The following is a 26,545-nucleotide window of genomic DNA, read 5'->3' on the forward strand; positions in this document are numbered from 1 at the left end:
CACAGACTGGAATATGTCGTCGCCTCGTGTTTGCGATACATAATCGGGGCAGGTTTTGCTTTGCCAATTCAAAATATGAGCGTTACCATCCACAGACAGCAAGCAGATGTAGGCAGAAGTCACAGCTCTCTCCATTCTCACCAACAATAACCCAGGGAAACCAATCAGATCCCAGTAGTGCTGAGTGAACGTGCTTGGATATCGTGTTATTAAAATATCTTGTGCGTGCTCGTATAATATGTTCTTGTTCCCGCGGCTGCATGATTCGCGGCTGTTAGACATCCGCACGACATGCAGGGCTTTCCTAACAGTCGCAAAGACTTGAACATAATATACGAGCACACCCAAGATACTCGGACAACACAATACCCGGGCATGTTCTATCATCACTAGATCCCAGTTCTTATTTTACTGCAAAACCAGACACAGCCTAAAAGACATGGGTGGCGCTGTTTCTAGAAGAAGCATACGTTTTTCTAATCCTTGAATATGTGACCTGCATCTGCCCGCAGGAAACATCACTGTTGTGTGTCCTTCCTTGGCAATATTGCAGAGTAGGTCTGGAGGTGATGGGTGCTCAGGATGTTCCTCCCTCATCTCCATTTTCCTGAGTGCACCCATCACAGAGCCAGTCATCAATTAGCCTAATGCACTGTGTGCAGGAAGCTGCAGATTACTCTGCAAATGGGAGCCGTACACTGGCTCGAAATGCGGAGTTAACCCCTTAGCTTGTGCTCAGACTGAACACGCACAAATGAGCACATATACCATCCCATGCTGCAGTATAGCAGTATTCTCCCCTAGGTGCAGTGCACCATGTGGCATTCCTACAGATTCATAGTAATTCACCACTAAGCCTCATGACTAGAGATTAGCAAACCTGAACCTTAAAGTTCGGGGATCGTACCGGACAGTTAGTGTCCTCTGCAAAATGCCGAACACTGAGTTTTCATGGAAGTCCTTTGCAATGTTCGGGGTTCGGGGTTCTGGGGAAAGGAGATTTTTTTCCAGCTTAAAAGTCCATGTCCTCATTGTTTTCAGTGGGGTTCTGGTTCTGGTTGAAGATTGGGCACAGTTTTGGTACCAGAACTGATTTTTAAAATAAAGTTTGGGTTGGGTACAAGAACCTCAACTTCCACAGGTCTGCTTATCCCTTACTCATGAATGATACAATTATCCAAAAACTAGCAAACGATCAGCTGATTGCTGCCACGTTGGCACAGGTCAACTGTCAGGGTCATCAGCCCTTGTAAAAAAAAAAAAAACCCAAAAAGGATTAAATACCTGCCCCCTACAGTTCGGGAGGAGTGCTGAAAAGTGTCACCTTGTTCCATGGACAGTGCAATCATTCCAGAAGAAAAAAAATAAATTTTATATATAGTAATAGCAAAATCGATAAGAGGTTTATAACTGCAGATAATTACGGTAATCTTGCACATGTGGGATTATCAGAACTTCCAAACAATTGGAGACCGAATTGTCCTACACGTGGGAACTGTATAAAACACTTTGCCTTTTTCCAGTAAGAACCATGCTAGGTATTTCTAAAGAGGCTGGATAAATCCTTGGAAGTAGTTGAATTCATATGAAGAATATTGAGAATTAAGGATGGGCCACCTCTAGCCCTGCAGCTGTCGCCACTGGCGGAACATCATGGAAAATAAGGGTCAGCGACATCATGAAAGTCAGGGGCCACCCCTCCCTATCATATGCTATGCACAGTGGGGGCAGTTCTAAGAAAATTAGGAAAATCAGAAAAAAAAAATCATTTTTGAAATTAAAACCCTACAAAAATATTGTGCCTGCCCCCTACAGAGTGAAAACTAGTTGATTCCAGAAGTGATCTAATAAGTGGCGCACATTTTTTTTTTTTACGATGGTCTTACCCATTGTACAAAATACACCCACAGCCCAGGTAGTGCTTAGGACCCTCTTTACCAAGCCCCAAATCTATAAAGACCCCAGAACAGGTGCTCTCTATATTGATTTGAACCCAGATTGCTTTAATTGATGTAGACCCCATGCCAGACCACCTAAATCTACTCAGACCCCAAATCCAGAGCCGTAAACAAAATACAGATCTCAGATCAGACCCTGTAAAGTAATACATCCCCTTATCCCCCCTATATACAGATCTAAAACCAAATTTCTTCATACAGACCCCTGATCTCGGACAGATTGCCCAAAATAACAGACCCCTGAATACAGATCCCAAACAAAACAGAAAATTCTTAGATCAGACCTATTGAAATAAAAGGCGCTATAAAAATAAAAGTAGATGATAATAATAGAAACAGACCCCCCTTCCCCAAGCAATTGCAGACCCCCTGAAGTAATACAGACCCACCCAGAAGAGATCAGATCCCAGTCCTGGCCCCTAAAGAAATAAACTACTAACCCCCCCTAAAAAGAAATGTAGACTTCCTAGAATAATGTAGACCCCCAGACTCTGCAGATACGCCGCTCCCCATTCCTGATGCTCGCAGATTTCTCCACTTCAAGGCATCATAGACGTCTGCCTGGCACGGACCCCAAATCTGAGGACTGAAGATATCCGCAGGAATGAGACGAGGCGAGAATTTAGTCAGGAGCAGCTAGGAGACCCTAAAGAGGCAGCAAGTATAGGATTGGGGCTTGGAGAGTAGGCAAGAAGGATCGGCTGGCAGGGATTCACATGCAACTTCTTTCCAAAAGACCCCAGACAAAATTGGATGAATATAATAAAGAGTATAAAAAAAAAAGTTTAGAATATAAAAATAGGAAAAAACAAACATAAATCCAAATAGTTCTCGGTTTGCCAAAAAAGGAAAAAAAAAAAAAAAAGGAAGCTGTCAAAAATGTTGCCTCTAAAATGGAAAGTCTTTGTAAGCAGGACGCACGGTGCAATGTCATGACTCACGCCGCGGGTGTTTTTTTTTGTTTTTGTTTTTAGTGCCGTGTAATTAGTGGCCGGCGTCCATAACGCTACAGTGAGATTCAGATATCTTAGAAAAGTGATTGACTTTTGTCAAAATTCTACTCCGAGTGTTACTAATGAAAACCTCAATAGTTGCAGAACAGTAGAAATATCTTGTCATAACTAGTCAAACTTGTTTTTCAGAGGTCAGGAAAAGCTGGGTGACAACCTGTGATCGTGGCCATGTTGGTTGTCACCTAGCCTTTCCTCAAGCAGTCTAGCTTCTTCCAAAAACAGCGCCTCAGACATCAGTGGCCGGGGTTTGGTATTGCAGATTAATTTAATTGAAGTGAATGGAGCAGAGTTGCAGTACAAAACTCAACCTGTGAGTTGGGGTGGCGCTGTTGCATTGCAACATAATACAGGTTAATTGGGTCAGATCTTGACCCGCAAGATACTTCGACAAGCAGGTCACAGTAAAATTCAACCGCTTCAGTACTTGCTGGTCACATGTGACACCATTCACGTAGACCAAGCTGCAATGTAGCAGCTGAGCACGACAATCTTTGACCTTGACAAAAGTCTCACCTTCTAAGTGACCATGTGGCCCCAGTCTTAAAGGGAATGTGGAAAAAAATGTTTTTAACAATTGAAAAAATAGAAAGTATTGAGGGTGTATAAAACACCCAAAAAACAACAACTACATTTCAATGGTGTAAAACATTAAAAACAATTTTTCTTCCAACTTTTAAACTCTCGGTGGAGTAGATGCTGAAATCTTTGATTATCTAGGAGTGCTGCTAGCTCGCTTTATGACTGCAGTAAGTGTGGGCAGGGTCTGCTCACATGCATCTGATGTCACTCCTCCTGCCACTTCTGAGATAAGGATATGATATGGGCTGATGAAGTTTAGGATCACAGAGCAGGGACATTCTATTGGTGACCGCACAAAGATACTGATCTACAGACAATGTCAGCGCGGATAACCGGCAGCGCCAAGTCTGTTAGTTGATGCTGTGATGCTCACTGGTCTTTACAGAGATTTGAGCAGAGCAGTCATATCACTGTGGCTGCAACTCTCATATATCAGTAGTTACACAGTTCAGAACGCGGATAGAAAAAGAAACATGGCTCAGCAGACTATATACGCCACACAATAGTATTAGATACAGGGACTGCATCACACAGAAAAGGATTAGATACATTGATCAGTGGACTGTAAAGTTTTTCTCAAAAGTAACTATTCTAGACAAAATAAGTCATCAGCCATCTTGATCGGTGATAATTATTACACTGGACTTTAAAACGCAATCAAAGGGGTTGTCCAGGATAAGAAACAAACATGGTCTTCTTCCTTCCAGAAACAGCGCCACCCTTATCCGTGGGTCAAGCCTAGTATTGCAGCTCCATTAAGTAAAAGGCAAATACCAAACAACCAAAAATAAAACAAACAAAACCACAACAGACGTTAAATAAAATGTTATCTTTTATTTAAAATAAAAAGCATTTATACATAGTTTGTAATCATAATATATCATGTCTGCACATAATACCTTACTACGCAGCATGGCTGAGGTGTTTCATGCAGCACTTTGCTCTAAACAATGGAAAAATAACCCTCTCTGGGATTGGGGGGCTTGGAGGGGGTCAAATTAAAAAAAAAAAAAAAAAACGCAAAAGATGTCCAGGTCAGACTTAGGGAATTTAGAAATATTATATTTGCAGTTTTGTGGATGAACTCCATATTTAAGAAGATTTCCATCTGCGCAGATTAAATTGGAAAAATAATTTGGAAATCAAATTGAACCATTTAAGGATTGTGCCCCCCCCCCCCCTTCCCCAAGAGAGGTGAACATGTGGATTACAGAAAATTTTATGTGATCAATCCAAAGACTTGTCTAATGTGCAAAAGAATGGCCCTCATTTATCAAAACTGGTCAGAAATTGAAAGTAGAAGTTCTGTCGGTTTTGCTAAATTACATTAGTGTTAATGTTATAAAAGGTTATACAGGATTAAAAAAAACGCAGCACCACCACTGTCCTTAGGTTGTGCGTGGCACTCATGTAAATGGAAATTAGCTGTAGTACTGTACACAACCTGTAGTCAGTGGTGGCGCCATTTCTGAAGGACAGCAGTTGTGTTTTTAACGTCCCATACAGCCACTTGAATTTTTCTCTGCTTCCCTTTAAACAAGGTTTTGGGGAAAGACCAATTTTTCTAGCAAAGAAATATGAAAACCATTAGCACCGAAGCAGTTGAGTTAAAGTCTAATATCATTTAGAAATAAAAATACGTGTCCATAGTATTATTTATTTTTTAATATTAAAAACACCTAAAAGCCGTTTTCTCAATAAAGTCAAAATTTATGACCCGCACGGATTTTTCTGGGACCATCGATACTTCAGTGATAAACAATACCATTAGGTTGCAGTGAAATATATTTAATACTAAAATAACAATAAGGAATACATTCTTAAATGCAGATTATGTAACTAAAGCCCCCCAAAAACACAAAAACAAAGAAAAAAACACCACGAAAAAAACAAAACAAATAAGTGAGCTTGTAACAAAAAAATAAACACTGTACAATTTTATAAAATTTGTGTTTTTACATAAGTTACACAAAAAAAATAACATACTTCATTCGACCTTTACTTCATATAGTCATAAAACGTTGCATATCGGACGCTGGTGAACACTACATTTTTGTTTAATACTATATGGTGCAGACAGAAAAAGAGCAAAAGGTAACGAAGAGGGAAATGTAACTAAATGTATATGTACCGCAGCCCATACACAGCTGCCAATAACCCAGAGAACATGATCATCAAAGCAATTTTGAGGCAAGATGAGGGCAATGCTCCAACTTCACGACGTGGACCAAACTAACTCGTTGGGTTAACCCTAGGGTCTTAAAGTGTCAGCCAGCGCCATAATTTTCTTTTATATGGCCATAGTCTTCTTGAAAAAGCACAAGAATCTGTTTAGATTGAGCTAAATGTGTCAAAAAAAAAAAAAAAAGCTAAAAACATTTCATCAAAAGGGTTAAAAAACAAAACCCAACAAGGTGAACTTTTTTTTGGAAATATAAAAAAATCCACGCAGGCCTGATTATTGTGTAATAGTCTAAGCCCTTGATAGTCTTCTGGCTAATGGCTTTAAATTCTCGCATGTTCGCCTTCTTGTATTAGGCATCCTCAAACCACCGGCAAATAAGAGTGGTTAAAAGAAAAAAAAACAAAACTTGATTTCTGCCTTTTTCGGACGGCAGGCAGTACTGGCTACATATTGTAGTGTGGAAGTGCTTTGGTTAGTGCCCACAGCTTGTTAGATGCAGAACTTTCCTAGGGTGGATACATTTCAAGCTTATGTTTGTTTTTTTCTTAAGCAGCATACTTAGGAAAAAAAAAAAAAAAGTAGAAAAAAAAGCTCTGGTAATCGGGGGTGAAGGACCGCGGTGAGCGGGGGGCATAGGTCTCACACCCATCCGCTGGTGAGTTTAAAGAACATCTCTTCATCAAGACTTTCGTTCTGATCCTTGGCCCGCGTGGACAGAAAGATGTATCCGCCGATAAATTCGTGAACTACTTTGCAATCTACTTCTGTGCAGATGAAGGAGAGCCTCATCTCATCGGCAAACTCCACCGTTACCTGTGAAGGAAACAATAGGCATTACTGAGCATTTAAAAAAAAAAAAAAAAAAAAACACGAGTCCCAGACCCAAAATTGTGGAAAATACATTAGCGCCTTTTACTGCTGCAGGATTGACAAGATGTGCCCAAGACTGAACTCCAACAACATGGATCATGAAGTGTTGTCAGAGGAACAATGGAATGGAACTGGAGCTACCAGCTTGGGGGAACAAGGTGCAAATGGTGGCCAATTCCCAGAGGTGGTTTGCTTTGATGTGGGATTGTATGGGGACAAGGAAACAGTCATCCATGGCTAGTGAGTGATGGGGCGGAAGAGCAGTCAGGCTTATGTTCAGATATCCATGTTCCCTAGTATAACACCTGGAAATTTGGGGGGCAGCCTGAGGAAGCTGCTGGTTTAGAAGCCAATTGAATGTCCTTTTAAAGTTTTTTTCTGGTGTGAGAGAATGGTCAGCCATAATATATTTAACAGCCACGTTGGCTCTAGCAGCCATCTTGTGCAAATTTAGAAACTAACTACCGTATATACACACACGAGTATAAGCCGAGAATTTCAGCCCATTTTTTAGGCTGAAATTAACCCCTCTCGGCTTATACTCGAGTCATACCCATGGGTTGGCAGGGGAGGGGGAGCGGCAGCTGTCTAATCATACTCACCTGCTCCTGGTCCGGTCCCTGCAGGTCCCCGGTTTACCGGGTGCCGGCAGCTTCTTCCTGTAGTGAGCGGTCACATGGTACCGCTCATTACAGTAATGAATATGGACCCCGGGGGCGTGGCCTAGCGGGCAATGTGAGTAGACGTGTGTCGGATCTCTCTCCCTGCACCACTAATTAACTCATACCTTGGCGGCGCCGCCGAACGCTTAAACTGGCCAAGTGTGTGCCTGAAGACCGGGTGAGCAGAGGGGCACCAGCGGGGCTGGAAACGACAGTGCTGTGTCCGAGAATGCCGTGCCGTAAACAGCCGGCGCCTGCGGAGGGCGCGAAGATCCATGATGGCGCTGTGGCAGAGGAGGCGGCGGCGAAAGCAAGTGCCGCTTACCGCAAGAAGCTGGAGGTCATAGCCAAACTGGAGCGGTTTGCAAGGACCGAGGAGGCCGGTAAATTGCGGCAGGAGGCGGAGGGCGAGGGGCCTGGAGAGCTGAGAGACCCAGAGGACCAATTGAGAGGTGGTGGTGTGTCGCTGCGGGGGTCCCCGCAGATGCAGGAGGCTGCACACGTGAGTGGAGCCGTGAGGTCTGTGGAAATGGCTGCTCAGGCTAGCTCTGTGGTAACTGCGGATCTGACTGATATGGAGGAACCGACTCTGAAAGATATTTTTGCAGTAGTAATTTACTGTAAATCCGCATTAGCAGCATTGAATCTTCGTGTAGATGACTTAAAGGTGGAGATTATGTCCCTTAACTGTGCCATGCACAAAGTGGAGAAAAGAGTGGAGGAGGGAGGAGGTGGAAGAGCGTGTGGGCGGTGTGGAGGATCAAACTACTGAACTGCTTAAGAGGGAAAAGAAGTATATTCAACGCATTGCAGAACTGGAATTTAAAATGGACGATTTGGAAAACCGTTCCCGCTGGAATAATTTGAGAATAATTGGTGTGCCAGAAAAAGTGGAAGGGAATAATCCAACTGACTATATTGAGTCATGGCTGAAAAACTCAGTGGGCGGCGACAGTCTGTCTGTTCAATTTTCGGTAGAAAGGGCGCTTAGAATCCCAACCAGACCTTTGCAGTCGGAATCTGCCCCGCGAGCTATCCTGGCAAAAATTTTGAATTACCGGGAAACTTTGCTGAGAAAGGCCAGGGGAAGCGATGGCCTTACTATTGACGGAAAGAAGGTCTCCATCTATCCAGACTATTCTGCAGTAGTACAAAAACTCAGGATGCAGTGTGGGGAGGTCAATCGGCAACAGAGAATTAGACTTGAGATACTCCATGATCTACCCAGCTAAACTCAGGGTGGTAGCTATGGACCTGGTGCATTTCTTTCAAAATCCGGAGGAGGCCACAAAGTGGTTAGACCTCAATGCTAAACATATCCAAGCTGAGCAGACCCGGTGAAGAGGGTTTGGAGGGTCTGCAGGATTGATGGGTGTTTCTGAAGAATTTCTTTAAATTTTTCTATGGTGGTCAAGTTTGATCTGCTGTATTTCAACTTTTTGGTGTTCGGCGGCGCAATGTTCAGTTCATGTTGACTCAGGTGGGAGGGAGGGAGTTAGGAGGATATTGGTTATTGCTTATAATTCTGGGCTGTAAAAGAGCCCTCTGATCTTGTATAGAGAAAGTTAGTTTGACTCATTTCTACTGGGATTTGTATAGTTCTTATTGGGTCGGGGGGAGTTACTAGTGGGTTATTTTGGTTGGGATGGGTAGAGTTTGGCTGATACAAGGGGGAGTGGTGGGGGGGAGGAGGGCAAAGTTAGAGACCTGGGGGAGCCTGATGGTATTCACAAAAATCTAAGTCATGATGGGGGATAATGTTAAAATTTTAAGTTGGAATGTCAGGGGTTTTCCAAATGCAACCAAGCGTGCAGCGGTATTTCAGTATGTTCTGAAACTGAGGCCCTCGGTGATATGCTTACAGAAAACTCACCTAGTGGATGATAAAGTTGCTCTGTTACAAAAGACATGGGTGAGAAAGGCATATCATTCGACATTCTCAACTTATGTTAGAGGAGTGTCAGTATTGATGCATACTAGTACCCCGTTCGAAGAGATTGAGGTTAAACTGATGGGAAGGACAATGTGTTTTTAGTATGTAAGATTTTTAATAGATTACTTTGTATTGTTTCACTATATATTCCACCACCTTATTCCGGGAAGAAGATTCGGAAAATTCTGGAGCTCATGGGTAATTGGGAGGGGGTCCCTCTTCTAGTTGTGGGAGATGTAAATAATATCATTAATGATCAGTGGGATAAGAGGATGCATGCATTGTCGAGAAATGATGGTAATTCTACTTCCTTTGGTAACTACCTGAGAGAGATAGGATGGATAGACTTATGGCGGGTACGTAATGTTGATAAATATTCTTATTCATGTTATTCGACGACATACAGCTCTGTCTCGCATTGATGTCGCTTTAGGTAATGAAGGTATGAATAACTTAATACATGAGGTGGACTATAGACCCAGAGTAATATCAGATCATAGCCCGGTCTTGGTTTCCCTTAAGTTAGTAGAACAGGATAGATCTAGAGGGTTGGGATGGAAATTACACCCTTCCTGGCTAAAGATTTTGGATATGGAGAAGGTGAGGGCCGAAGTGGTGGAGTTTTTCAGGATTAACGAGGGTAGCGCTGAGAGTCATGTAATATGGGACACTATGAAGGCTTACCTGAGATGTATCTTATTTCGAGATATCTCTAGACATCAGACTAGGTCTAAAATCCAAGATACAGCGGTGTTGGAGGAATTGAAGGCAGCGGAGGAAGCACTGGGTATCCAATGTACAAGGGACACACCAACGTATGAGGTTGGCTCAGTCAGCGGTTAATCAGTTATATTTGCGTAAGGCTGATGGGATGAGAGCATTCCAAAAAGACACTTTATTTGGAAGAGGAAAAGGCGGGACACTTACTGTCCGTGGTGGTGTCTGCGCAGCGGGACTCTTCCCATACTTACTCCATAAAAACTGAGGAAGGGAAAGTGGTTACCCAGGGTGGGCAAATATTAGAAGTTTTTAGGAAATTCTATAGTGAATTATATTCCTCTAGGGGGGTAAAGGGAAAAGAGGAAATGACTAGCTACTTGAATGGGGTTGACTTGCCAAGGCTAAGTAAGGAAGACTGTGAATGGTTGGATAAACCACTTGGGGAGGAAGAGTTAAAGGGCAGCTCTTTCAGGTATGGCAGGGGTTAAGGCCCCAGGGTCTGACGGCATTCTGACTGAGGTTTATGAAATTCTTCAAGATGACTTCGTGCCTAAATTGGAAGGGGTATTCAATAATTCGTTGGAGAGGGGGGTGTTGCCTCTGTCTATGAGGTAAGCTATTGTGGTGGTTATTCCTAAGGCTGATCGGGATCCGCTGTTGCCGGAGTCTTACCGACTTATTTCACTTTTAACGGCTGATATTAAGATTCTGGCTAAAGCTCTGGCAAACAGACTGACCCAGGTGATTGACAAACTGATTCATTCGGACCAGTCAGGTTTCATGCCCAACAAATCAAAAGCACTCAATTTGAGAAGGTTATTTTTAAATATGCAAATTCCTTCTGATAATGCTGGTACGAGGGCTGTGGTGTCTTAAGATGCCCATAAGGCATTTGACTGTATAGAGTGGAATTATCTGTGGTCGGTGCTGGATCGGCTGGGATTTGGTCCCAAGTTTATCTCTTGGGTAAGGTTGCTGTACTCTGACCCAACGGCAAAAATTAGAGTTAACAATTTGTCGGAGAGTTTTTCCTTGTTTAGGGGGAACTAGGCAGGGGTGTCCACTGTCTCCGCTGCTTTTCGCTCTTGCTGTAGAACTGCTGGCAGCCAAAATAACAGGTACACAAGAGGTGAGAGGTTTTGTGTATGGTTTAAAAGAAGATAAAGTGGCCTTGTATGCCGATGACATTTTGTGGTTTCTGGAGGACTCGGAGGGGACCCTTCATAAGGCGGTGGCTATTATTGAGGATTTTGGGAGGTATTCAGGTCTCAGGATCAATTGGGACAAATCTTGTATGATCCTGATTGATGGGGATAAGGTAGGTAATGATGGGGGGGGCATGGAAAAAATTGCATTTGTCGGTAGTGGGTAGGGCAAATCTTATTAAGATGATTGTAATGCCACAGCTTCTTTATGTGATACATAACTCTCCCATTTGGATCCCGCAGTGTAGATTTCGTAAGATTAGGACTTTGTTTGGCGATTTAATTTTGGGGGGCAAGTGTCCTAGGTTCAAACAGGAGATACTTCAAAGGCCTAAGGCAGAGGGTGGGTTGGCGCTTCCCAATCCCTGGTTATACTCCCTAGTGGCACAGTGCCAGCATTTCAGGGGGTGGGGAGATGATACGGGGAGGGATTCTGTACCCAATTGCTTGAGCTCTTTATTTAATGTGAAGGTACTAAGCGAGAGTCTGGAAGGGGGTCGCTTTCAAAAATTGGGGTCTCAATATTGTACCATTAGATTAATTCATAAGGTATGGGTAACAGTTAAGACTATTAGGGGTGTGGGGAACCTTAATAGATACTCACCGATTTGGGGAAATTTGTATCTACCACAACTTGGGCAACTGAAGGGGTTCCGAGCTTGGAAAGAGGCTGGCATTAGTAGGATTGGGCAGTTGCAGTCTCAGGGTAAACTTAGGTCTTTTGAAGCACTGCAGGAGGAATTTCAGTTGCCGCGGTCTGAACTATATCAGTATAGCTGCATCTCTCATGCATATTTGGCACAATGTAAAAGGAGTCCCATAGTGTTGCAAGTGGATCTTATGCTGGACTTTATCCTTAAAAACAGTGATACACGAGTATCTCCTTTTTTCTTTTCTTGATAAACACCCTATTAAGGCTAGAGGTGAATGGGAAGCGGAATTGGGAGAAATTGATCAAGATAAATGGGAATCAATTCTAGAGTACGTGCCTAGGATTTCTATGAGTGAACCAGGGAGGTTGTCGTAATTATTTGTAATTCATAGGGCCTATAGAACGCCCAATTTATTATTCAAAGCTGGGATGAGGCCTAACTCACAATGTCCTAGGTGCTCACAATCTGAGGCAGGTATTCATATGATGTGGCTATGCCCTAGACTGTCCTCCTTTTGGATAATAGTATTAAACAGAATTGAGGTGGTATATAATTGCACTGTTCCCAGGCATCCCCTGGTTTGTATTTTGGGGTATGTGGAGGAGATTGCAATTGACAACACACTTAAAATTGTTATTGCTTGGTTGTTATTTATTGCCAAGAAATTGATCGCCAAGTTTTGGATTAGGGAAGAGCCTCTGACGAGGGGAGATTTTCTGGCGCAGGTGGACCACATTTTTTCTTTGGAGAGAAGTATATACACTAAAAGGCAGAAGCTGGACCTTTTTTATAAGCTGTGGCAACCTTGGATTGACTTGAGCTAAGGGGGTGGGCCTAAACTTGTGAGCTCTAGGGTACCTTGGGTGGGTTTTGGGAGTATTGTTTTTTATTTATAGGATGGCGAAGATCGGTAGGCTCTTGGCGGGTCTCTAAGGGTGGAAGGGATGGGGGAGGGGATGGGGTTGAGTTGTTATCTGATCAAAAAAATGAATATGGACCCGACTCATCTCCCATAGGGGTGGAGCCCCATATCCATTACTGGAATGAGCGTTACCATGTGACCGCTCACTACAGGAAGAAGCTGCCGGAGAACCATGGACTGCACCGCGCCAGGAGCAGGTGAGTATAACGCAGTGCACAATACACACCTGCTCCCCGTTCCACCGACGGCCGCCGCTGCGTCTTCCCAGTCCTCTGCAGTGACGCTCAGGTCAGAGGGCGCGGTGACGCGATTAGTGTGCGCGTCGCCCTCTGCCTGAACATGGGAAGGAGAAGACACAGGGGAAGACACAGCGGCAGCCGATGGTGGAAAGCAGACCGGTGAATATAGCAAGTGTCGGGGGCCTGAGAGGTGAGCATGTGATTTTTTTTTTTTTTTTTTTTAATCGCAACAACAACATATGTGGAAAATGTCTGTATGGAGCATCTTATGGGGCCATGTGCAGCATTATATGGGGCAAATATCTCTATGGAGCATCTTATGGGGCCATAATCAGCATTTGTGGAGCATTGTATGGGGCAAATGTCTCTATGGAGCATCTTATGGGGCCATAATCAGCATTTGTGGAGCATTATATGGGGCCATAATCAACATTTGTGCAGCATTATATGGGGCATATTTTAATATGGTGCATCTTATGGGGCCCATCATAAACTGTATGGAGCATTATATGGGGCTCCTGATTCAATATGGATATTCAAAAACATTAAACTACTGAGGTCTCAATTAATTTTACTTTTATTGGTATCCATTTTTATTTTTGAAATGTACCAGTAGCTACTGCATTTTCCACCCTAGGCTTATATTCGAGTCATTAAGTTTTCCCAGTTTTTTGTGACAAAATTAGGGGGGGGCTTTTCGGCTTCTGAAAAGCTAATAAGATGTACTTCTGAAAGTCAGACAGACTGGCGACAAGATGAGATCATGGCCATTAGCAGGTATAGTGGACATAAACAGGTTAATTGGATCAGCTGCAGGGCAATGAGAAAAGGGTAACATATGGCAATAAATAAATGTATTCGTTGTAGTGATATTGGAAAATAGACATATAGTTGTCAATATATAGTAAGAATTACTGGGGCTGAAATGGGATGAGGTTCAATTGAGGGGGCGGGTGAGTCAAGGACCTGAGTTGGTGAGAACAGAATATGAGGCATGTGGTCCTAAATGGGATGATATTTATTCAGTATTATTGATGGTCGTGATATTGAAAGAGAAGGGCTGTCTTGTTCGGAGGGGGTGGGATAAGTTGGGAATAATGGGGTTTGGGTATGAGGAAAACTTTGTACTGAAAACTAGAATATGACATGTAAACTGTAATTGTATTCTTGATAAAAATCTATGAGTTAAAAAAAAAAAAAAAGAATTACGGGGCAGGGTTAAAATGTGATGTGATTAATGACAGTGGCTAAGAGGAACATGGAGATTTACGAGTTCTAATGGAGTTTGGGGAAAAGAGCCTTAAAGTCATTACACTTAACTATTGTATGCTTTGTCCTTAAATATATGTTTTTCTCCACAATATGTTGTTATCATGTATACGCCCTTTTGCTGCAATGTGCTTTCTCTGTCTCTTTGTCGGTATCATGTATAAAAAGCCCGTTATTGTTGTTCAGGGCCACAACACCACCAGTCTGCCACCGTGCCACACCATGGCCAGATATTCCAGCGTTACTTTGTCTGGACTCCTGTTTGTGCCTGCATGCTTTATCTCACCGACTTTCCATGGAACTGTTCTGCTGCGAAAACTCAGAATAAACTTCAGTCTCAGCTTGATAAGAGCATTGTCTACATATTTTTCCCAACTCTTCCAGCTCTCATTAAGGACTTTTCTTACACTGGGTCTTAATAAAGCTATCAATATCTCATCACCCGGGTCCAGCACCCCCACTATTCAGCCTGACCAGAGGCCATCAATAACCCCTCCTAATGCCAGACTCACAGTGCCCCTCATTAGACCAATCGTTAATCCCAGCGGTCTCACCATCTTTATTTCCCAGTTGACGTTCCACTGCTTCATGTTACTAAACCTCCAGGTTTTAATGGCATCGCCAGTGTTGGCGTCCATCCTGATGAGCCGGTTATAGGCAATGCCAATCAGCTCCTCCTTTTTTCCACCTTGGAACCTGTTCAGAAAATCAATTTGCATCAGTATATAGAACAACAAGGGCAAAATTTATTACACACTTGACAATGCTAAAAATAGATGTTATATCTCCTGCAACAAAGAAAACCTCACTAACCTGGCAAGAAAATGGGTAATTCCAAATTCTGGTAATGACTGCCACGCTTGAATGAACCGCATCTTGGCTTCTATTAGACTCATCTGAGCGACGTTCTGATGCGCCTCCAAAATACGGGCTGTAATCTGAACATGAAAAAGCCAATACATCAAAGTGCTAAACCCATCTTCCTGCATTCCTACAATTTATGTGACACTGGATCAATATAAAGTTCTACAACTTTATACTGGATTATCAATCTTCCACCGTTGGCGACATCTCTACTTCTGACATTCAGAAATGATGAACCCTGTAGATAGTCCTGCTCTCAGCCGATACAATGTATCCAGTGTAGACAATGCTCTGTGAGCTGAGCACATCAGCAGCAGCTGTGCAAACCCCTCTTCTAGTTTGTTACAATGTATCAGTCTGGGTTACAGCTTACAGAGCATTGTCTAGACTGGATACAGTTGTAGCCATCCCTCAGTTAGGACCATTACTTCACTTGAAAATGTTTAAGAATTGAGATTTACATCATATTAAAATGTCCAGGACAAACATTCAGGGTTACGGAAAAGTAGAGAGTTGTGAAAAATATTCTGGATTGTTGAATACTGGATATAGGGACCGTACAACCACCCATCACCCATATACCCAAGCCCATATTGCCACATTTACCTTCCACCCACCCCGCTGTCCAACTCCACCCGCGCACCCACCCCGCCATCCAACTCCACCCGGGCACTCACACCTCCGTCCAACTCCACCCGGGCACCCACTCCTCCATCCAACTCAACCCGGGCACCCACCCCTCCATCCAACTCCACCCACTAATCTATCCAACTCCACCCGTACACCCAACCCTCCATCCAACTCCATTAGAGCACCCACCCCTCTATCCAACTCCATTAGAGTACCCATCTGCCCATCAGTCCATGTTTAAGCTTTCCACCTATCCATGCACCCAACCACTTTTTAAAGGACTCCATATAAATTGGTCTGTCGGCTGTATATTGGAGAGTCAGCTGAGATGGCCGTTGGCTCAGCTGACAGCCATGTAACATGCATGGCCGACTTTACTCATCCACCTATGTGAGGTCTTTAAGTTGTCAGATAAATAATGCCCAACTCATGCAGTGAATTAGTTTAGAAAAATAACTGACACATGCAAATGATTAGTCATTTCATTATGAAAAAGGCTTTGCGAGCAGAACATTTAACTGCAAACAGGGAGAAAGTTATATTGATTATTACGGTGGCAGTGCCGACTCATCTTATGCACAAGATTCTAAGACACCCCTCCCCTGGATTGTGTCACTGGCTTGTACCCATCGAGTCGTCATTTCAGAGCCATATGTGCTTTACAAGCAATGTACATCAAGGATTTGCAATCTGCAGCTTTTCAGCTCTTGGGGAACCACAAGTTCCAGGAGATTGCACAAATATTACACAAGAAGGACAGGAATGCAGCTTTTACAAACAAATGACTAATATTATTATTATTTATTGTTATAGCGCCATTTATTCCATGACGCTTTACATGTGAGGAGGGGTATACATAATAAAAACAAGTACAATAATCTTAACCCCTTAATGACCGCCAATACGTCTTTTAACTGACCTGAGATATAAGAGCATAGCCTCCCCATACAGATGACAATCCAGCATCTGTCTGTTGTACACTATAGCTGACAACTTGCTGTATCAGCCACGATCAGTATTTGCACCATCTAAATCTGTTTAACCCCTTAGGTGCTGCTGTCAATAGTGACTACATCATTATAAATGGTTAACAGAGTGTGGGGGCTTCTTCTTTGTCACAATTGGTGCCCTCAGATCATGATTTTGTTGTCCTGATGTTTGCGATGGCAATTCATGACCAAATAACGGCCTTAGAGTCTGACGGCTGTAGTAATCTGTTTAGAAGTTAGCAACATTTAGGTGGTAAAAATACACATTTTCGGGGCGTGGCTATGTAAGCCAAGAGAGAAGACGCACCTTTTGGAGGCTCCCATTATCCTGACCTGAATCCGGCCACTAATTCCCCTGAACTGCAGCCTGCACCGGCTGAGACGGTGCTTTGAGAGCTCGGGAGACCGGCGACTCCTCGGGCGGCGGCGGTGGAACGCTGGAGAGCCGGTATTTGTGGCGGCCTGGAAGAGCGGCAGAGTCCCTGAGCTGCGGCGGCCATCTTTGAGCGCGGCTCCGACGGGCGGGACGCAGTGCCGGCGGCGGCTGAAGCCGGGTGGATCCCCCGGGGAGCACGGCAGGCACTTACATACAGCGGGGACGCTGTGGAACATCGAGGAGCAGGAGACAGGTGCCGGGTCTGGAGCGGCGGGCGGGCCCTGGGAGACGGCGGCCATTACCATAGCGCACTCTCCAGCAGCAAGGAGAGAGGCGCTATATAGCAAGACTGCGGTGCATTCAGGAGGTGAGCTACCGGCCTGAAACACTAAAAGGGGCAGAGCGGTGTGCGCCCTGGAAAATTGGGCCCTGCACTCCCCTTATCAAAACCCCTGCTTGCACCATTACTTTGGAGGGATCGTTCCCCCTCCCTGCTGTTCTTCCTGGGGAACTGTGGCTGCTTTGGGACACGGTGCCTGGGCAAACCCCTAAGTTGATACATTTGCAGATATCTGAGACTTTTTGCTTGGTTTGCTGCCTCTCGGGGGTGCATCCCGGTGTTTGGCCCTGTCCGGTCTGCTAGTGGAGAATAGACTGCCATAATAATAACTCTGGTCCTTTGGTGGGGATCTTCTGCCAATCACTATGCATCATCCTAAAGGAGCGGGGGCTGCTGACAAGTTGAGGAAATATGCCAGAGAAGATGCCCCAGATAATACACGCTCTCTCAGAAATAATCCCACGCAGTGTCAACGCAAAAATCGTCTTTCTGACAGCAATGAGGAGGGAGAACAAGACGAACTGACTCTTAAACAAGCATCTGAGCAGTTGATGCAGGCCATATCTCTCACCAGGTCCTCTCTCACTGAGAAAATAGAAGACGTGCATACTGAAGTGGGCCGTCTGCGACAAGATATACAAACTATGAGAGGGCGTATTTCAGAGGTTGAAACAAGGGTGTCTCAGATAGAGGACACCATTGCCCCAATGGAGGCTAAGTTATCAAAGGCCACTGGCTCTGTGAATGCCTGGAAGCAAAAGGCAGATGACCTGGAAAACAGGCTGCGCCGTAATAATATCCGAATTATTGGCCTACCAGAACGCTCGGAGGGTCAGCAACCTGAACAATTTCTAGAGGACTGGCTTAAAACCTCCCTGGGAGACGGATTCTCCTCAACATTTTCTGTGGAAAGGGCCCATAGGGTCCCAACGAGACCTCTTCCTCCTGGAACTCCGCCCCGACCCTTTCTGGCACGTCTCCTTAACTGCAGAGACAGGGATGCAATTCTTCGCTTGGCAAGGCAGAAGGCCCCTATTAAATTCAATAATGCCACTATATCAATCTTCCCGGACTTCTCTATGGAACTTCAAAAGCAGCGAGTTCGATTTATGGAAGTCAAAAAGCAGCTCAGGGATAAAAACATCATTTACTCCATGCTTTATCCAGCTCGACTCCGTATTGTTCATGAAGGCTCCTCCCTGTTCTTCACTGACCCGGCGGAGGCGGTCGAATGGTTACGGTCATACAAGGGGCCTAGTACCCCGGACTCTTGAGTAGCTCTTTCTATCTGATGGCAACACAATCTAGAGCTCTCTATGTGGGTGCTGAGTTTGTCAACTATACCGGACGCTGATTCTAGTGAGGGTATCCCCTATTCTACTCAACTATAGGAGTGTAGGATTACACTCCTCCACTGTTCAAATGTTGTTTGGTTTGGTATTTTACACCAGTTTCAATTGTTTGTTATGTTTATTAGTCGCCAGTGATAACCTTATGCTCTGTATGATGTTCCTGATTCCCGCCCAGGCTGTGGTGTATATTATGCCTTTTCCCGAACGTAGATATGGGATCTGAGATTGTATGTATGACGTGGAACATACGGGGTATTAAGACTCCTCGAAAGAAAATTAAGGTATTTTCACAAATTAAAAGGTATCATCCACATATTGTAGCACTTGTGGAGACGCATTTGACCAGAGACACAGCTAAGTGTACTCAAAAACCGTGGGTGCAATGGTCCCTTCACGCATTTCACACCAGTTACTCCAGAGGGGTCTCCCTGTTGGTACATAGGAATGTCAGGTGGGAGGCTAGAGAGTCACGACGCGATCCCGAAGGTCGCTTTGTTTTTGTTCATGCCTTTATTAATATGAAGGAATATGTGATATTATGTGTTTATAACCCACCCCCGGCCGGCATATCGGTTCTCCGCATGGCACTGGGTTTCTCCCTAAATTATCCTAATGCTAGTGTTATCTGTATGGGAGACTTTAATTTAGTCATGGATAATCTTAAAGACAGACTGAGACTAGACGGCGAGATGTCAAGGGGGCCCCTTTCTCAATCTCACTCTCAATTGGCATCATTTATGAACGGTAGCGGATGGTTAGACCTATGGAGAACACGTCACCCTGAGATAAAGGAATATACTTGTCATTCTTCAACTAGACAGTCTCTATCCCGTATAGATTACATATTTGGATCTAGCGACCTAGCGCTGTGGGTGAATAGTGTCGAACATGGTAACAGGGGGATATCAGATCACAGCCCAATTGTTCTCAAACTTAAATACGGTCAGTCAAATAATAATATACCTTGGAAATTGAATCCCTTCTGGCTGAAACTAATAGATGCTAGTGATAGAACGGTTGATCAGTTAAACTGCTTTGTCTCTACTCACCCAGACCCCTCGAATCTCAATCTGTTCTGGGACACTCTAAAGGCATACTTGAGGGGATGTCTGTCCTCTACAATCTCCTATATAAAGAGGGTGACGGCGGGGGAAGATGACGAGATTGAGCGACGGCTGAAGGACTCGGAAGCCGCCTATGTGGCCAATCAAACTAACGGCAACAGGGTGGAGTGGCTCACTTCCCAAAGATTATACACCCAAAATATAGACACTAAATCAAAACGTAAATTATTTTTTACCCGTCAGTCTTATTTTGAAATGGGGAATCAGGCCAGTAAACTCCTAGCTTTTTTGGTACGTCAGCATAACACCTCCAACACGGTACTACAGATTCGGACACTCGATGGTTCGTTGGTATCCTCCACCGAGGAAATTCTTCAAAGTTTTTGCAATTACTATAAGTCACTGTACAAATCGGGTAGTGGTCTTGGGGTCCCTGAATGTATAGACTATCTATCAGACATGACATTCCCCTTACTGAGCCCAACCCAGCAAGCTTTTATGGAAGCCGAGTTTACTCTGGAGGAGGTGGAACAGGCTATAATGGATATGGCCACCGGGAAGGCCCCTGGACCTGACGGGTTTCCCGTTGAGTTCTATAAAAAATATCGGGACCACCTGGCACCACTCTTATTGAAGGTGCTTCAGAATATATGGGAGGGAGAAATTATGCCTGAAACATTTTATGATGCAAATATCATTGTACTTAAGAAGGAGGGAAAGGACCCCTTGGAATGTGGATCATATCGCCCCATATCATTGGTAAACGTAGATTATAAAATCTTCACTAAAATATTGGCCACTAGACTAAATACAATCATATTAGATCTTATACACCCAGATCAAACAGGCTTTATGCCTGGGAAAAGTACCTCTATTAATATTCGGCGGGTCCAATCAGTGATTCAATATAGCTCCCTAGAATTGGATAATAACTGGGCTCTGGCATCCCTAGACACAGCTAAAGCGTTTGACTCCCTCGAGTGGCCTTTTCTTTCTGCATGTCTGCAGAAATACGGTTTTGGAGATAAATTTATTAGAGGGATAGATACACTATATAGGAATCCTAGGGCACGGGTAATTGTGAATAATTCTATCTCTGATTCCTTTACTTTACATAGGGGAACCCGTCAGGGATGTCCTCTGTCCCCGGCCCTCTTTGCCCTCGCGATAGAAGCATTGGCAATACGCATAAGGTCTTCCACAGATATCAAGGGAATAAGTATTGCGGATCGTGTAGATACCATCGGTCTATATGCTGATGATATGATCATATTTATGGATAAAACAGAAGAAACACTACCGCGAGTAATAACGACTATAGATAATTTTAGCAAATTCTCTGGTCTCTATATCAATTGGGATAAGTCTGCTCTGATGCCTCTGTCTCATGCGCCGATGCCCCGTCTCGAAAATCTCTCGTCACTACCTGTAGTCTCCAATTTCAAATATCTAGGAATACATATGTCTCAATATAGTCAGCTGGACCTACGACTTAATATTTATCCACTATTGGACCTGGCCAAATCTAAATTCATAGCTTGGAGCAAACTCCCTCTCTCCGTTGCAGGTCGCATTAATTTAGTTAAGATGATATTGCTCCCCAAATTTAATTATTGTCTACAACATAGTGCTGTGCCAATACCCAAATCTTTCTTTGCAAACTTAAACTCCCTGACCACGTCCTTTATATGGGGGAAGACTAGACCCAAACTCAAGCTATCTACTCTACAGAGACCGACAAGGGGGGGAGGGGCAGCCTTACCAGACTTTTATCTATATTATCTTGCTGGGCAGGCTAGGGCGATAAGCAAATGGATGCCTAGCAACCCCCTACCTAATTCAGAAAGCCATATAATCCATTCTGCCCGTATTGACTGTCCACTGGGTTTTTTGGAAATGGAGAAAGTCAGTGCTCCCCGTTTGCTGCCATTGCTTCGACAAGCGAGATTAATATGGAGACAAATTAAAAAAGTTATTAAATATACAGATATAATAGCCGAAATGCCACTGTGGTATAATAGTTATTTTCCAGAATTACTAAATCACCCGTCTACTGAGTTCTGGATCTCATGTGGTGTTCTCTCGGTAGGTAATTTGTATAACCAGGATGTTTTTGTGTCCTTTGAGCAATTGCGGGATACCTGCAATATCCCAAGATCTCAATTCTTCCGTTATTTACAGCTGAGGTCAGCTTTCCAGTCACATATGCGAAATGCAGGTGCAAGTCGAGCAATTTCATCTTTACCCCTTATAGGCATTCTCAAATCACAGGGTCCTCAGGGGCTCATCTCCTCTTTATACACATACCTATTATCCGTGGGAGATGGGCTCACTATTAACACCTTAAAAAAGAAATGGGAGGGACTCCTTCCCGATACAATGGGAGAGGAGTGGGAAGATATTTTGGAATCTCCAACTAAAGTTTCTCCCTCAGTTAACAATAGGATGACCCAGCTATATATTACGTATCAGACTTATCTGACTCCGACACGACTTTTTAAAATGGGCCGCCTTCAGACGTCAGACTGCTTACGGTGTCACGCACATGATGCGGATTTTACCCACATGATATGGCGGTGCCCGGTAATCCTTCATTATTGGAAAGAAGTCACGACATTGTTAACGTCTTTATTGTTAATCCCTGTCCCACTTGAACCATTGACTTGCCTATTTGGGGTGTGGGATACAGAGACCTGGGACCACCATACTGGGATCTTCCTTCGAGAAACGCTCTTCTTAGCACGAAAGGTACTGGCATTAAGGTGGATGGGTGGCTCCTCCCCGTCTCTCAGAGCTTGGATTGACCTGGTGAACTCGGTTATCCCATATGAAAGAACACTGTACCATAATAGAGGATGTCCAGGTAAATTCGAAAAAATTTGGGGTAGATGGAACTCATCTCATCATACTCTGTAGTCTGCGTGGATTAGATATATGCACGGGGATGAGGGCATGGGGTTTGGGGACATCGTTGCAGAGCAAACTTGAATCTGTTTTCTTTTGGCGACTTATTACTAAAGGTTAAAGTTGTTTAAGTTGTATAGTAGGTATTTTGTAGGTACTAGTGATTCAACATGCACAGTCTATTGCCTCTGAACTTTGGATGCGATGATGTTTGTAATCATTTGTATCTGATGGTATGTTTAATAATGATAAATGTAATATGTGCAATGTTTGTCTATTCTGAAATTAATAAACGAATTTAAAAAAAAAAAAAAAAATACACATTTTCATTTCTGTCATACCACTTTGCATTAATTCCTGTAAAACACCTGAAGGGTTAATAAACTACCTGACAGCAGTTTTCAATATGTTTAGGGGTGCTGTTTTTAAAATGGTATCACGTTTGTGGGTTTCCCAATATATGGGACCCCTAAAGTCACTTCAAACATGGATAAGTCCCTAAAAAAATAAATTTTGTAAATTTCTTTGAAAAAATGAAAAATTGCTGCTACATTTTTAAACTTCCTAAAATGCTAACAAAATAAAATAACATTTTACAAATGGTGCTGATGTAAAGCAGACATGTGGGAAATGTTATTTATTAATGGTTTGCTGTTGTATGACTATCTGGATTAAAGGGATAATCATTCAAATTTAGAAAATTGCTAATTTTTTAAAATTTTTCTCAAATTTTTGATATTTTTTATAAATGAACACAAAAAATGTTGAACAAAATTTACCATTATCATAAAGTATAATGTGTCACGAAAAAACAATCTCAAAATCACTGGGATTTGTTGAAGCATCGCAGAGTTATTACCACATAAAGCGACACTGGTCAGATTTAAAAAATTTGGCTCGGTCACTAAGGGGTTAAACAATACAGGACACAACTGGTACAGGAGGAGAGAGGACCCTGCCCGCGAGGGCTCACAATCTACAAGGGATGGGTGAGAATACAGTAGGCAAGGGTAGAGCTGGTAATGCAGCGGTTTGGTCGATCGTTGGTTACTGTAGGTTGTAGGCTTTTCGGAAGAGGGGAGTCTTCAGGTTCTTTTTGAAGGTTTCGATGGTAGGCGAGAGTCTGATGTGTTGTTGTAGAGGGTTCCAGAGAAGGGGTGATACGCGAAAGAAATCTTGTATACCAGTGTTTTTCAACCAGTGTGCCGCGGCACACTAGTGTGCCGCGACACATGGTCGGGTGTGCCGCGGGGAACGGGAGTCAGCTGTTCTCTGTGCCGACTGTCAAGCTGACAGCCGGCACAGAGAAGCTGCAGCGCGCCGGCTCCCGGAGATCAATTGTACTCGCAGACATCTACCAGCTGCGAGTACAATTGAGGCTCTGACCGCTGGGTCAGAGCGACGCCAGCAGCGTGATCAAGTCATGTGATCACGCTGCTGGCGTCACTATCCGGCGCGCAGGGGACAGAAGACACTTGGTGGTAAGTGCTCCTGTGCTGTGGAGCTGAAGACACCGAAGATTCAGAGTGGGGTGGGTTTATGGGGAGTATGTGGGGGGATTTATTAAGTGTGTGGGGGGATTTATTAAGTGTGGGGGGATTTATTCAGCGTGGGGTGGGTTTATGGAGAGTATGTGGGGGATTTATTAAGTGTGTGGGGGGATTTATTAAGTGTGGGGGGATTTATTCAGCGTGGGGTGGGTTTATGGGGAGTATGTGGGGGGATTTATTAAGTGTGTGGGGGGATTTATTAAGTGTGGGGGGGATTTATTAAGTGTGGGGGGGATTTATTCAGCGTGGGGTGGGTTTATGGAGAGTATGTGGGGGATTTATTAAGTGTGTGGGGGGATTTATTAAGTGTGGGGGGATTTATTCAGCGTGGGGTGGGTTTATGGGGAGTATGTGGGGGGATTTATTAAGTGTGTGGGGGGATTTATTAAGTGTGGGGGGGATTTATTAAGTGTGGGGGGGATTTATTCAGCATGGGGTGGGTTTATGGAGAGTATGTGGGGGATTTATTAAGTGTGTGGGGGGATTTATTAAGTGTGGGGGGATTTATTCAGCGTGGGGTGGGTTTATGGGGAGTATGTGGGGGGATTTATTCAGTGTGTGCGGGGATTTATTCAGTGTGTGGGGGGATTTATTCAGTGTGTGGGGGGGATTTATTCAGTGTGTGGGGGGGGATTTATTCAGTGTGTGGGGGGGGATTTATTCAGTGTGTGGGGGGGGATTTATTCAGTGTGTGGGGGGGGATTTATTCAGTGTGTGGGGGGGATTTATTCAGTGTGTGGGGGAATTTATTCAGTGAGTGGGGGGATTTATTCAGTGTATGGGGGGATTTATTCAGTGTGTACGTGGGGGGGGGGCTGGAATTTATTTAGCATGTGTGGGGCAGGGTGCATTTATTCTGTGGAAGGGGATGGATTTATTCTATCGGAAGGGCAGTGGATATATTCTGTGGGGGTGAGTGGGGAGATGGGGGTGGACACAGTAGCGAGGGGAAAAATGTGTGCTGACAGTACTGGGAGCAACGGTGATGGGATGTGTGAGGACAGTATGGGGAGTCGGGGGAATGTGTGAGGGGGGAATGTGTGAGGAGGAAATATGGAGAGAGCAAAGGGGTATGTTAGCAGGGGGGATGTACAGGAGGAGGCTATTAGAAATGTGTGCAGACAGTATGGGGGGATGAAAGTGTGAGTGGACACATAATAGATACTGAGTAGTGTGAGGGTAACAGCCAGGAGGAGACAGTATGCCAAGTAGGAGGAGTGTAATGAAGGGGCACAGTAGAGAGACTGGGCTCTCTATGAGGGACACCGTATGAGAAGGCAGTGTGAAGTATGGAAAAGAGAGAGAGGGTAGTGTGGATGGCATGTACCATAAGAGGGACAGTGAGGGTCATATTATGTGCTGGGAATAAAGTGAGGGGCAATTATTTACTCAGGGGCTCAGCCTAGGGCAGATATTGTTATTCCGGAGCATTATAATAACACTGCGATCTTTAAGGGTGTTGTGTCGGGATGTGCTGCAGAAGACAGGAGAAGATGGAAGTCTGCAGAAACGAGCTCTGCCGGTGGAAGAGAAGAGTCATCATGGCATCTGGACAAGGTGAAGATGAAAAGAAAGAGGCGACTCCACAAACAACGTCATCTATCAGGTACCTGGATGTAAATGTGTTTTTTTTGTGATACTAATTCTCATTTTTATTTGTTAGGAACATTAAAGGGGATGTCCAAGGTTGTGATGAGTCTGCAGTCATACTATGTGACTGCAGACGTCTGAATTCTCACAGTGTACACTGCTATCATAATTCTCTGATGTTGGTGATTTACATACATGCGGTCACGTGCTGACTAGACATGTGTGGCCTCATTCAATGAAAATGAATTGACTGAGGCCGGACACGTCTAGTTAGAATGTGACCAGAAGTATCCAAATCACATACTTGTGCTGTCATGACCGTCCACTCTGGCCACCGGCAAGGGAGAATCCTGAAAGTGTGCAGTGCTTGCGCTGTGAGAATTCAGAAGCCTGCAGTCACATAGAATGACTGCAGACTTTCATCTAAAACCTGGACACACCATTTTGTGCCATTTTGGTTGGTGGTGTGCCTCGGGATTTTTTAAGTATAAAAAGTGTGCCGCGGCTCAAAAAAGGTTGAAAAACACTGTTGTATACGATTGTGGGAAGAGGAGATAAGAGGGGAGTGGAGAAGGAGAACTTGTGAGGATCAGAGGTTGCGTGTAGGTAAGTACCGGGAGACGAGGTCACAGATGTATGGAGGAGACAGGTTGTGGATGGCTTTGTATGTCATGGTTA

At 44.0% G+C, this 26,545-nt stretch overlaps 1 protein-coding gene across 6 annotated transcripts in view; it reads right to left on the reverse strand.

Annotated features, from left to right (window-relative positions):
* Positions 1–4,364: 4,364 nt before the first annotated feature.
* FERMT2 (FERM domain containing kindlin 2) overlaps positions 4,365–26,545 on the reverse strand; it is a 92,502-nt gene continuing 70,321 nt past the window's right edge. For all 6 annotated transcript variants that reach the window (XM_069738557.1, XM_069738539.1, XM_069738529.1 and 3 more), the window contains 3 exons: positions 15,022–15,146; positions 14,763–14,904; positions 4,365–6,548 (listed from right to left, as the gene is read on the reverse strand). In XM_069738557.1, the coding sequence (XP_069594658.1) occupies positions 6,375–6,548; positions 14,763–14,904; positions 15,022–15,146 (441 nt within the window). In that variant the 3' untranslated portion in view covers positions 4,365–6,374. The remainder of the gene's footprint in view (positions 6,549–14,762; positions 14,905–15,021; positions 15,147–26,545) is intronic.

This window comes from Ranitomeya imitator, chromosome 1 (assembly GCF_032444005.1).
Source record: "Ranitomeya imitator isolate aRanImi1 chromosome 1, aRanImi1.pri, whole genome shotgun sequence".
NCBI classification, from domain to species: domain Eukaryota; kingdom Metazoa; phylum Chordata; class Amphibia; order Anura; family Dendrobatidae; genus Ranitomeya; species Ranitomeya imitator.